The sequence below is a fragment of the Mustela putorius genome, unplaced genomic scaffold, assembly GCF_011764305.1.
Source record: "Mustela putorius furo isolate JIRA1106 unplaced genomic scaffold, ASM1176430v1.1 tig00000450_pilon_pilon_pilon, whole genome shotgun sequence".
Classification (NCBI taxonomy): domain Eukaryota; kingdom Metazoa; phylum Chordata; class Mammalia; order Carnivora; family Mustelidae; genus Mustela; species Mustela putorius.
Genome location: NW_025421385.1, coordinates 14,254,347 through 14,268,448, shown reverse-complemented (window position 1 = coordinate 14,268,448; position 14,102 = coordinate 14,254,347). Strand labels below are relative to the sequence as shown.

The 14,102-nt window shown below is 39.4% G+C and overlaps 1 protein-coding gene across 16 annotated transcripts in view; it reads right to left on the bottom strand.

Moving 5' to 3' along the window:
• The window catches only part of SYNE1 (spectrin repeat containing nuclear envelope protein 1), a 464,420-nt gene that overhangs the window by 160,762 nt on the left and 289,556 nt on the right, over positions 1-14,102 (bottom strand). For 15 of the 16 annotated variants that reach the window (XM_013056743.2, XM_013056751.2, XM_013056755.2 and 12 more), the window contains 6 exons: positions 10,168-10,353; positions 9,832-9,954; positions 9,364-9,546; positions 7,654-7,797; positions 3,361-3,555; positions 2,106-2,246 (listed from right to left, as the gene is read on the bottom strand). In XM_013056743.2, coding sequence (XP_012912197.1) covers positions 2,106-2,246; positions 3,361-3,555; positions 7,654-7,797; positions 9,364-9,546; positions 9,832-9,954; positions 10,168-10,353 — 972 coding nt within the window. The remainder of the gene's footprint in view (positions 1-2,105; positions 2,247-3,360; positions 3,556-7,653; positions 7,798-9,363; positions 9,547-9,831; positions 9,955-10,167; positions 10,354-14,102) is intronic. The other variant, XM_013056754.2, reaches the window with a different exon arrangement.

The window sequence follows — 14,102 nt, the reverse complement described above, 5'->3', positions numbered from 1 at the left end:
AAGAATAACATGTGGCCGTATGATAGGGTTGATGTGTTTGCACAACACCAAGCAGAACACATTTGCTTTTTAACAGCCCCCTCTGAGTAAAGCCGCCGGTGACATAAGGCCAGTTTTTGCTCGTCTGCAGGATCACATAAAAGTAGTTAACAATGTGGTTTAACTGATGTTTTTTCTTTGATGCAGGGGGTATCAAAATGAATTTAAAGCAAAAATCTCATAGTTTTAAGATCTGATTGAGTTTGACGGTTAAAGTAACCATAATAAAACGTTTGCATATTTTATCATTCATAAGGCCTTTTTACATGTACATTGAAAGACACTTTACAGGAAGTATCACTGAGACAGACAATCTTAGAAAAGGGCTATTCTTCCCACAGTGTTAATCTCAAGGTCAGTGTTCACTGTTCAATTTGAAAATTTTAAGGACATTAAGTATACTATATAGGGTAATTTTTTCCTATACAATAAACAGCTGACTATAGCCACATTTCTCTGATTCTAATAACATCTGTGACCACAGAGAAGAACACAACATCAAAGAATGAGTAATATGTATTTTAAAATCAGAATTTGAAGAACAGTTTCCCCCAGAGTGCGCTGAACTTCTCCTTTTTTTTTTTTTTTTGTTTTTAATTTCCTCTCAACACTTTTGTTATTCTTCACCCCACAACCATCTTTCTTTCTAAATTATAAGATCTTTGAGGGCAGAGGGATTGTTGTCTTCTCCTTTATTACCTACCTGAGACCCATCACAAGACTTCATGTGAAGCAGGTGCTCAGAATGTGTCTGCTGAATGAATAAATTGGTAACGTCCTAGAGCTATACACATTTTTACCAAGAGAATTGTTTTATCTAAAATTTTCATCAATTTTATTTTCCTCCTTTGGGGGAGGAGGGTTTTTTTTTTTTTTAAATCACATAAATACTATTTCAAATGCTTCTGCTTTAAAATAAAAATAATTGTAATTGATTTGTAATATAACTTATAGAACATTTGCTGATTTTAAAATACATATTACTCATTCTTTGATGTTGTGTTCTTCTCTGTGGTCACAGATGTTATTAGAATCAGAGAAATGTGGCTATAGTCAGCTGTTTATTGTATAGGAAAAAATTACCCTATATAGTATACTTAATGTCCTTAAAATTTTCAAATTGAACAGTGAACACTGACCTTGAGATTAACACTGTGGGAAGAATAGGCCTTTGTAATATAACTTATAGAACATTTGTAATATAACTTATAGAACATTTGTAAAGCTTCTTTCCTAATAATAAATCTCAACTCTTTTGAACACTTAAATAATTTCATAGTAATGTAATTAAACTTTTTAAAAGTTATTCTGGCTAAAGGAAGAAAAGGTATTACTTAATGTGCATTAAAAAATTTTGGCTATTGTAAAAGCATATTTTTTTGTTTCTATCCAATAGTTTTCATGAAAACTCTTTGACATATTTAATTTAGTACAAGCTAAATTTAATACAATACATGTGAAGTGCACCACATAACCACAAGGTATTACCTGTATAGGAAATCAAATTTAAGATTATTAATTACTAAGATTATTAAAATAAGCAAAAAAGCACACGTCTACTGAAGCATTCCAATATATACACTGGCAGACACCCCATAAATTGGTCAACAGCAAATTTTAAAAAACATGTAATATGGAGAGCAGAAGCTTTTCAACTTCAAAATCTGAGCTGGTAACCGGCAAAACCATGTTTAATGAATGTTAAAATACAAAGAGATCATATTATTTTACAATGGTGACACAAACACTTCATTTTCTGTTAGGATGCAGTACTCCATGACAGACAGCTGTTAGAAACTAACACGGTAATACATTAAAACAGGGCTTTCTCCATCTATAATTTCTGTGACCTAATTTTTGCTCATCTCACTGCTAGCAGCCCAGAACAGGAGCTGATGTGCTGAGCCAGCAGTGGTATCAGACAACAATCACTGATTGTGCAATTTCACACCTAACGGTATGTCCCTCAAAGTCCAAGATTCATGCCCACAGTCTATTAAAAACAGAGAATGGAGTCCTGCAACCATCCAGAGATCAGAGATGGAGGAATTCCAAAGAGGTGGTACCTGGTTAACGGAAGCATCTGTATTAGCCACAGGTGAAGGGGAGCGACAGGCAGGTGGAGAGGAAATTTCACTGCTGGTTCCCTCCTCCCCAGACTCCTCAGTGACAGGTGACAGCAAAGTGTGACAGCGACCTGCAGTCATCTATCACATAAAATGTAGCCCAAAGGACATGAACATCGGTTAGCTATGTTAACAAAAGACCTGGTCAGGCACTGGTCAAAACAAAAGTAATAATATGACATAGGTTAGAGACCCCAAGACCCAAATCTACATACAAATTGTGTTAATATTTAAGAGTTCTGTCCCCAGGTGACTGTGACCCTAGGGCCCATTTGTAAGAGTGCATATCAAAATAAAGACTCGTGTTATTGATTATTTTCCTTTCTTTGATGTCTGTGTCACTATAAACAAGTAGAAAAATCATGAATCATCCAAGTGAGGGAACGGTCTACAAAATAAACCTTGCGTCTTTTGTGGCTATCTCAAATTCTAAATATTCTAGGGAAATAAATGCACCCAAGGTAATATTTTACCAAATGAGTCCCAGGTACGGTTACACACCACCTGAGGCACAGCACATATGTGTGGAAAAAATATACAGCACTGGAAAATGTTACAGTTACCAAAATAAGTAATGTATTTTAGATACAAAGTGACAGGTAAGTGATGTTGCAGAACAGAAATTAATGGAAACTATTTTATTTTAATTCAAAGCTAAACTTTGGATTTTCGGTTTTCTTATTTTCCTAATAGCACCTTTTCATCTAGATTTTATCAAATGTCTTCTATATTTTATTATAACAGAATACACAAGTATATCTAGTCAGCCAGAGTTTTAGTTTGGAACATACACAAAAACAGTATGTGTAGCATGATTCTCCTATCCCCCAGAACAGCAGAAAACCGTGCAAAGGAATGTTATTTCATTTATGAATTTATTTTTTAAAGCACACAGCCTCTCAGTATTATTGATAAATTATAAACAAATGAAGGGCCGACCTTCGGCACCTTAAATAATTCAGCCACCTCAAGCAAATCGCATCATTTTAACTGTCACTGTTTTCAGTATCAAAAACTGGCCTTGGCCCGAATGTAGTCAGAGAGTTAAGGAGACTGTTCCTCAGTCCGAGTCTGCAAGAGCTACTAGCACTGATCCCTAAAACAAGCCCCAAGAGGGAAACTGGAGCCCCCGGCCAGGGTGCAGTCAGAAGGGAGCGCGCGGCTCCCAGCGCGCCAGGCCTTCGCCCTGACTTACCATGACCACCGAGGGGTGGGCCGAGGTCGCGGGGAGGAGCTCCCGGTCCAGGTCCTCCGTCCCCTCCGCCAGCCCCTCCACCTCCGTCACCGTCAGCAGCATGGTGGCGTGCTTGGCTTTCATCGTCAGCATCTTGCACTTGGAGTTCAAAGAGGCGATCTGCTCCTGGTAGCCCTTGATTTTCTGAGCCAGCTCCTGGGGAAACATCCCCCCCAGCCCCCACCCCGTGTGTCAGAGCAGCATCAAAAGGAAACACAACTAGTAGCGTTCATCTTCCTCCAGCGCGGGCCAATGAAATCGCAGAGCTGCGCCAGCCGACAGCAGCGGCCGCGGCCGAGAGGCAGGATGTGGACGCGCGAGCCGAGGAGGAGCCTGCCTGCAGCGCGCCCGCAGCCCGACCACCGCGCCGCGGGCCCGGGAGAGCGCTGCACCGCACGGGCCGGACACCCAGTGCCCCGCGGTGGGAGAGTCCACGCCCGGGAGAAGCTCCGGGTGCAATCCGGGACTTACGTAACGTGAAGCACTCACAACTTTCTTTAAAATGCCTAAAGAATCTGAAACTGCCAGATGGTTCATGCCATGGAAATTAGGTCATGTGATGACTGAAACTACAAAAAATGCAACGCTCAGCTCTTACCGTACTTAATGCAGCAAACTGAGCAGTCATCGGTTACGGACCCCGTCGCAAAAGTAACCTGCGTGTCGATTCCTGTGACCCACGGAGTTGGTTTTTTTGTTTTTTGGTTTTTTTTTTTTTGTAGATAAGCTAAGTATTACATATGAAATCCTAATTTTTTATGCAGATCGTTCCCACAATAAAGTTTTGTACATTCACCATATTCTCCCTCATAGGCTCCACCATGCCTCACACGTTTCTGATGTTTCAAACCAGAGCTTTGAACTTGAAGTTCACGTCAAATTCAATGGCTTTTAAATTCATTGATTGTTGAACAATTGTTTTAAGAAACAGAGGTGTTAAAGTTTTTACCAAGAGCTTACTGAAAATAGATTCTGGACAGTAAGTAGCTCTCTAAAGTCCAAAATATTAAGTAAAAATTATCTAAAATGGTAATTTTAAAATATTAAATGTATATTTTACTTAAAAGATGTATACATGTTTGACAAAAATGAAGATGTGTATTCAAAACATGAATCCTAAAAGTACCAAACCATCACTTTTTTCTGTTCCTTTTATATGTGTTTCTTGAAAAGCTGTCATTTAGTGCTTGCATGTAACACATTTTGTGACAAAAACATTAAATGCCTTTAAAACAATAGTATGTATATACATAAATCACAAGGCATATATACGTACTACGCCTGTATGTACATATTATGCACATCCTATCATTTTAAACATGTTGACATTCAAACCATAGCTTTCAACTCAGAAGTTCACAAACGAAATAACAAACAGATTTATATATAATGTGTGTTTATGTATATACATGTACATATGTGTTTATGAGTGAGTGTGTATATATGTATAGATGTGTATATACGTGTGTGTCTGTATATATAGGCACACACACACACACACACACACACACACACCTGCCAGCCAAAACTGACTAAATGGAAGGAAAAACCCAGCAAAACTCAGCCAGTAGCTTGTCATCCTGACTTCTTCTATAGCACAATAATTTTTAAAGCAAAAATTTTAGGGCGCCTGGGTGGCTCAGTGGGTTAAAGCCTCTGCTTTCAGCTCAGGTCATGATCCCAGGGTCCTGGGATCGAGCCCCACATCGGGCTCTCTGCTCAGCAGGAAGCCTGCTTCCTCCTCTCTCTCTGCCTGCCTCTCTGCCTACTTGTGATCTCTGTCTGTCAAATAAATAAATAAATCTTTTAAAAAAAAAAAAAATAAAGCAAAAATTTTAAAAAGTAGAAATCATCACTTCTTTTAGAGCTGCAGGTACTTAATTAAACCTAATAGGTTTTGTTTTTCTCAAAATAGTGATTAAACAGCTCTTTACTACATCTGGCCTAGTGCCTACTACATGGTTTCTCTATTATAATTAGCGTGCACATATGGAAAACATCTACCAATTCAGTGAACTCCATGAATTCCGTTTTCATAGGACAAATCACTAAGCCTTACAATGGCTTGCCCTCCAGGGGTAGATTTGAAGAATCTTTCTGAAGTAGCATTAGTTTTAGTCCCTCCCCTTTTCTGCCTATGTGGATGGCTGTGCCCCCTACTGCAGTATCCCGCAAAGCTGTGCGCCCACCTGACAACGGACACCCACCTCCTAACCTTGAGTTCTCAACTTTCTTGTGTATAAAATTCCTTTGGGATGTTCGTTAACAATGAAATTCTGGTCTCCACAAAGGATTTTGATTTACCAAGCATTTTATGCTTATCCCATATGACTCCCTTGGAGAAATAGCTCTTTAGAACTTTCTTCTGTAAGAATAAAACCTGTCCATATCATAATAATAACTTGGTGGGCTGGCAATTAAATCTACTCAATTAAAATGGAGCCCCTCTGGCTTAAAGTATTCTCTGTTCTCAGGGAGCGTATGTATTTTTAATTTTTACTGGATATTTCTGAAAATGACTACAAGGATGAGCATAAAGAGGCAGGAATTGCAGACACTGTGGCTGTTCTAAGTTCGGTGGCTGCCCCTCTCCTGGGCAATCTCCTGCACTTAGGAGAAGACCTTGTATGTAATGTAAGAAGCAAAGAGCCTGGGTTTTCTCTCCTATGATCGAAAAGTGACAGGATAATTTTTTTCAACTTAAAGGCAACATTTAAAAATTACAGAAAAATGTGAATTTCTTAGAAATGAATAAGTTATCAATTATTTTTAGGAGTGAAAGTTATCCTTCTATACATTAGATCCACCTCAAAATTGAAATTTCATTAAAAGCAGACTGAAAATACAGGAAAAAGCAGCCTTCCCCATTCTTATGTTATCATAAATCAGGCTTTCTCCATTCAGCACTTTCCTTCCTGTGTTTGTTTAATACATACCACGAGTCTCACACAGGACAATGCCATTATTATTATGAAAATGCATTCTAAATCACATGACAGAAGTTATAAATATCTACACTCGTGTTTAGAACTGGAAAGAGAAAATGGTACAGAATGAGGGGCTCACTGAACAGGACCCTGGAGGACAGTCTACAGTTGACTGTGCTCAGCACCAGCTCTGGGATGCTGGACAAGTCATTTATTTTCCTGGACCATCATTCTTCTCTTCTGTGTGATAAGGTAGCCCAGATAGTTACTGCTGCAGGGGAAAAATCATGGAATTTGGAGCCACAGATACTGGCTTAGAATCTGGTTTCTACCAGTTATTAGATTTGGGAGCTTGGGAAGTCACTTACAAAAATAAGTTTCTGTTTTCTTATCAGTATAATGGAGATGATTTAAAAGAAAATCCTTACCTCACAGTGATGTTATAAAAGATAATGTAACAATCTTGTAAACTATTTAAAAAACTCAAAAAAACTGTAGTAATGATAATTATTGTTATTTCAGACAAGATTTAAAAAAATTTATACTTTCTGTACTATGTTAGAATAATCTAAGTATCTACCCTTGGCAGATAAGACACACTCTTCCACCCTGTTGCTTACCCCAGTTCATGATGCTGTGAGCCAGTCCCCAAGGGAAAGAGTAAATGTGAGCCATACAGGAATTGACAGGCCAGAAGAAATTCACTGGCAGGTATCAATGGGCCAAGACACTCAAGGTCTGTGATCCCTGAGACCAAGTCTGCATAAGCAGTATTCAAGTCCTGAGTTTATAATGAAGTTATAAATACAAAAAAGAAGGCATATTTGAAAATGGGGAAGATGCTGACAGACACGATCTGGAAATCAGCAAAACAACATGGACCATACTCTGATTGTGGTGGAAGGAATTCAAATAATCTACGTTTGAAAGAGCAAATGATTTTTTGATATGCAGTGTCTCTTCTTTTTAAAGAGGGTGATCAAAGCAGCAAAGCTTTGAGCACTGCTGTTTCTAGCAGGCTCTGAGTACAGAGTGGACTATGTTTCGGTGTAACTGACTGTGAGAATTTTGGGTGCAGGAGACAAGTGGTGGGTCCCTGTTGAGTTACATCATCAGCAACATATAAAGAGGTTTTGGCCTCAAAGGGAAAGACTCAGGCTCTTGGGTCTTGGAGAGGATCAGCAAAAACAGGGCTGAAAACGCAAAGACAGTCAGAGATGCTCCTCAAGGACTGAACACACTGTGTGTGGGACAGGGCAAACTTTCCTCTGTGATTCACTAGAAACCGAGAACATGTTCTCAGCAAGCACCTGCACTCCCCTCTTACCTCGTGTCGAGAAATCTGGGCCTGCAGCTCCTGGATGTTACTGGTGGCCACAGGTTTGTCCTCAATTTCTCTGTGGGCTCCTTCTATGAGCTCCTGGAGGTGCTGCATTTCTTGCTCATACTGTTCATATTGTACCACAGCCTCCTTTGAAAGAGAGAAAAAACAGCCGCATGATTATCTTTCGGTAACAATAACTATGGGACTCATTCTGTGCGGCCGTCTACAGTGTTAACTGGTATTTTCCTGTGTGTCTAGGGAGCAAAGAAATGATGGGGAAAATCCCTGGGTGATTCAAGTCCTCAAGTGTATGCAGATAGTTCCAAGATTTCTCTCTAAAAGAGTTTGCTAAGATTACTGACCCACTCAGAATGGCTACGTGGCTAGGTCCTCTCCATTCTCCCCATTCATGTTGTCCTGAAAATGGCTGTGTGTGTCTTGGTCAGAACAATGGCATGGTGGGAAGCAGTATGAAAAACATGATTGCTTCATTTTTTTTTTGTCTAAGAAATGCTAAATATACATAGATAGACATAGATATGTCTATACCTAGACATATATATATACAGACATATGTCTATATAGTCTATAGAAATACTATAGACTATAGAAATACTATAGACTATATAGACATATGTGACTATATATATATAGTATATAAATACTATAGACTATATGACTATAGTATTTATACTATATATAGTCTATATATGTCTATAGTATTTAGTATTTCTTAGATATATAGTCTATATAGTCTACATAGTCTATAGTCTATAGTATTTCTATATACTATATTAGACATATATTACTATATATAGTCTATATATGTCTATAGTATTAAGTATTTCTTAGATATATAGACATATATATACAGACATATATACACATAGGTATAGACATATCTATGTCTATCTATGTATATTTAGTATTTATATTACATATATGTGTATATATACATATATATTACATATATATACATATATATGTAAGGCACTTGTTGAAATGCTGGGTGGAAGACAAAAAAATGAAGTAACCATGACTTCTATCCTCAGGAATTTACGGTGCAACAAATTAAGAGATAATCCAAGGAGCAGGGAGAGTGGACCAAGTTGACCATTGGCTACTTAATGAGCACATATGTGTGCAATTTTTGGATAAAGCAGGTAAGGTATTAGTTGAAAGGAGAGAAGACTTGGAGAATGTCATTCCTTCCTAGTAAATGATTTTTCTCTTATTAGCTAAAGAGATTAAGAGTTACACTTGGGTGTACTTTTCAGGCAAGAAAATGCATTTGGTGCATCAGTAAGCTGAGATCTGAAAAAAAAATTCTGTAACATATACTAGCAGTAAAGGCATTTTACAAGGCGCTAGAGGATTCTCAGATGAATAATAAGAGGTAAAAATGTATGACTGAAGATAAAATTAACCTTTATAAGTTGTTCTTTACTAAAATATATTGCTCAAAGATAGTTTTCACCAAAGGATATTTTTTATAGAGCTTTCCCCAGGCTTTTGTGGGTGATCCAAATGATAGCATTTCATCTCCTTATTTTATGTAACCACAACAATCTGTCAGATTTAACACTCTGGATGTGTTTTGATGGCTGAGCCCACACAGCGCTAAGAAAAGAAGCCCATGACTCATTTGCTATTGCTCTGCGGGCGCGGGGACCGCAAAAGTCCCCAGCTGGGACCTGGGACGGCCGCACATGCCTGCATGATGTTGCACTGCTGGATGGCCGTGTGCTGCAGCCGGCTGGCCTCCTCCTGCAGGTGCAGGGCCGCGTGGCAGAGCGGCAAGTTGGTGACCACATCCTCGGGGATCCGGAGGGCGCTCTGGCAGATCTGCACTGCGTGGACCTTTGGCTTGAGTGACTCCATCTCAGATAACAAATGCTGAAAGTGCGAGTTCACATTTTACATCGTGGAAAGCATGGGGGAAAAAATGTGTATTTTAATAGCTTATTTCATAAGCTCTATTAATAGCTTATTTCATAAGAGCCTTTTACTAAATAACAGGTCTGTCACATGTTATAAATATTTTTCAAGGAATTTTTCTTTAATGTATAGTGTACTAAGACTATAACTGATTTCAAAAATCATTTTTACTCATTATTTTCCTTTTTTTTTTTTTTTTAAATATAGCTCCTTAACTCATTTCCTCTGAATTATCTTGCTTACCTGTCGATGAGAAAGTTGCTCCTTGAGACTAAGACGTCCGACTTCTGGAGAAGTCAAGGTTGTCTGGGCTTGCTCCAAAGCAACTTGTAAATTTTTTAGCTCGGTTTCAAATTTTTTCATATCCTACAGAGTATAAGCAATATGAATGTCAGTATGTAAGCACCTGAAGTTCAAAGTCATAGAAGAGTAACATCGCAGTCAAGATGGCATTATCAGAGGTGAGTACAACATCCTCTCTATAAAACTGTCATTTTTTTAAAATGATAGACTTTCCAATTAGAATCACTAACATTATTATTATTGTTGTTACTGTTATCATTATTATTATTTATGTACCTTGGCAGCATCGTGGAGATTCTGCATACGAATTCGGATCATCTGTCGCAGCTCCTCAGACTCCCGTCCCAGTTCTGCCACTTGCTGAGACATGTTTTCTGTGGAGTACACGCTAGCGAGGTGCTGTAATTTCTCAATCATTGCTTCCAGACTGCTGTGGATCTCTTCAGATTCTTCTAGCATGCTCTAGAGCGAGTTATCAATAATCATGACAATGACAGGTGGGCCGAGGTAGACGCGTAGGTCATCAGTCTGGTGTGGTGGAAGACCATCCGCCCAGAAGGGAGGGAGATGCTTGCAGAGATCTCGCGCGCACTGCGGAGTGTGTGTCTTACTGTATTTAACCTTCATACCCTGTGCCTACTCCCCACCTACTCTTCTCCTCATTTCACAGGAAAAGAAATCAAAGTTTAGGAAATGTCAACCGTTAGCTGAGGCCACATGTTATTAAGTGTTGGAGACTAAGGCTCATGCTCTATCTACCGCCCCAAGCTGCTCCCTGGTGAGGGTCAGGACATGAGTATCCCAGGAGCGCCAATGCTCTGACAGGCTGGGCATCTTGTCAGGGTGCTGAGCCTCCTTTTTACTCATATTTAAACTCGGGAGATGCCTTTCAGCTCTCCGACATGAGTATCCCAGGAGCGCCAATGCTCTGACAGGCTGGGCATCTTGTCAGGGTGCTGAGCCTCCTTTTTACTCATATTTAAACTCGGGAGATGCCTTTCAGCTCTCCGACTCTAAGTCTAAGATCTGAGGTGCCTATTGGTCTAAGAAATGAACATAACACAAGGGCATGACAAACAAAAACCTTTCAGCACTTGCTTTAGTGAGACAAAGGGGGGCGAAGCAACTTGAGAAACCAGGAGGAACAAAACACAGCGCTCGTCACTCAGGACGGTATCACCTAGTGGGACGGATGACACAAATGGGTTCTTAACCACATAATACACATTCTGTGAGGACAGTGACAGAAAGAAAAGGTTAAAGGTGACAGAAACGAGATGTGCTCCTGCTTGCAGGAAGACTGGGAGAAAGGAAGAGCTCAAACAAGGGAACAGAGAGTGCGCACAAAATGCGCAGGGACTGGATATGGGATGTGTGAAGAGAAATGGGAGCTGGGACATGATTCTCAGGCAATAAGTCTTTGTTTTTTAATAATAAAGTACAGTGTTTTTCTCCTCATGAGGAAAAATAAATATTAATAAAATAATAATTTAATAATTATATAATTTTAAACTATATAATATACTTATATATATAATATGTACAATTACATATTATGTATAATTATAATAATAATTTTAAAATAATAAAGTACAGTATTTTTTCCTCATGAGGAATGCTCTCTCTTTATATATATATATATATATATATATTAAAGCTTAGAAAATATTGAAAATATAAAGAAGATAAAATATTCCATAATATCAGACACAATTTTAAATAGGGATAACTGCTGTTACATGTGGGCATATTTTTAGGTAACTGAGATCATAATATATGTAAAATTTTCCATCTTTCTTTTCCACCTAGCATCGGAGCACGTGCATTCTCCCGGCGTACTGTTTTTGGCTAAACTTGGGCAGCCTGACCTAGGGCAGGTAAGCGAGAGCTCCTCGAGACACTCTGAGCATCTGACAGCACCACGGACAGGCGGCGTCCCGTGTCTCGGAGGCTCTCGACCCACCGCCTGCCCAGGTCAGAACACGTGGGAACTGACCAGGGCTCCCCCTTCTCTGTCATCCACACCCAAGAGTCTCTAGAGTCCAGAACTCTAGCTCAGTAATAGCCCTCGATTCTGTCTTCTCTCAAGCTCCAAAGAGGGACCCTGTCACTCTCTGGCTAGGACCGAAGCCACCTTCCTTGCTCTCTTACCTTCCTCGGTCTGTTTTCCGCAGGCTGCTAAATCATCTTCCTTAAAATACAAGCCTGAATTTGTTGTTTGCCTCAAGACTATCTTTCAAAGACTTCAGAGTGACTGTAGGTTAAAGCCCAAGTTCTTCTTAACAAAACTTGGGATCTTTTTTCTTCTCTAATTTTACCTCTTCTGCCTCTCCCTCCCAGCTCTACTCCACACCTCCTCCCTGGAGCACCCCCGCCACTGCACCAAAGCACCCCTCACTCTTACTACTGGGATTTCAACATGCATTTTTGTCTACAACGCATTTCACACGAGTAGGCAGCCTGTCATTCAGGCCTCAGCCCAGAATCCCCTTTTCCTACGACAGCCTCCTTCAGCTTCCCCGAGACCCAGGGCAGTGTGGGCAGAGAGCGCTCCTGTGGGATCCCTCAGCACCTTGATCCCTCATCTGCTGTACTTACCACAGTCTGTAATTGTCTACCTCCCTTTATCAACTCCCTGGGGCAAGAACAAGGAATAGTCTTTGTATTTTAAATTCCCAGCTTCAGAGGTGCCTGGGTGGCTCAGAGCGTTAAGCCTTTGTCTTTGGCTCAGGTCCTGATCTCAGGGTCCTGGGACAGAGCCCTGCATGGAGCTCCCCGCTGAGCGGGGAGCCTGCTTCTTCCTCTGCCTGTCTCTCTGCCTACTTGTGATCTCTGTCTGTCAAAATAAATAAATAAAATCTTTAAAAAATAAATAAATTCCCAGCTTTGGAAAGAAATCATTCTATAAATGTGTTAAATAAATAAATGAGTACAGGTCCTACTTAAAACCAAACAAGATAAAACAAAAACCCCTGATGGTTGTTTTAAAGACTACATTTATACTCTATTATATATCCAAAATGTCATTTGGAAAAGGGACTTGACATTTTTCTTTAAAATTCCACTATAGGGGCGCCTGGGTGACTCAGGCAGTGAAGCATCTGCCTTTGGCTCAGATCATGATCTCAGGGTTCTAGGAACGAGCGCCATGTTGGACTCCCTGCTCAGGGGGGAGCCTGCTTCTCTGTCTCCCTCTGCCTCTCCCCTCTGCTCCTGCTCACTCTCTCTCTCTCTAATAAATAAATAAATAAATAAATATAATCTTAAAAAAGAAATTTTACTCTAGTGAGGTGCCTGGGTAACTCAGTCAGTTAAGCATCTGACTCCTGGTTTCAGCTCAGTTCAAAACCTCAGGGTCATGAGATCAAGCCCTGTGTCAGGCTCCACACTCACCGTGGAGACCCCTTGAGATACTTTTTCCCCCCCTGCCCTTCCCCCCCCAACCTACCCGGGCTCACATTCTCTTACTCTCTCTCAAATAAAATCTTTAAAAAACAAGATTCCAGTATAGTTATTAAACCACATATTTTATACATTTTGGATTATGAAGTAGTAGCATTCTGATGATCATGATACATTTTACTAATTGTTTTTCAAAAAGGTTTTAACAAGTAATCTTCAGAGTTGAGAGCTCTCACTTCTTTAAATATGAACCTCAAATAACTTTTAAACGCTGTTAATTTGATAGCGTGCTCTCTCTCTCTCTTCTAAATTTTTCATTTCTAGATTTCTAATGAGGTTGAATATTTTTTCATTGTTTACAATCAACTGTAACTTAAGACTTGTCTTGCATAGTATAAGAAAGATTCCAGAAGAGTTTATAAGATTAATTAGAGAAGAACAATCACGTACATAGGGAAAGTGGTTAGCATCTGTAAAAGCATTCCAAGCAGAAAATGGGGGTTTGATCTAGAAACCTGTCCACAGAACTGGAAAAGTAAATGATTTAAAAGATATGAGTATATATAAATCAGAATAAAAGAGAAACTAAAATACCTCAGGATATCCATATAACTAAGTAAAAACCATTATGTATTGTATTGTAAGCTAACTGGGCTGTTAGACATTTGTATCTAATTCAAGCTAAAGATAATAAAAGGTTGAAATAATTTCCTGGATGATATGACCAGAAGAAAACTTCCGGAAATTAAGTAATGCAGCCACCATGTGATATGGACTCTTTGCTCCTTTCTAGCTGACCCTGCTTCCTC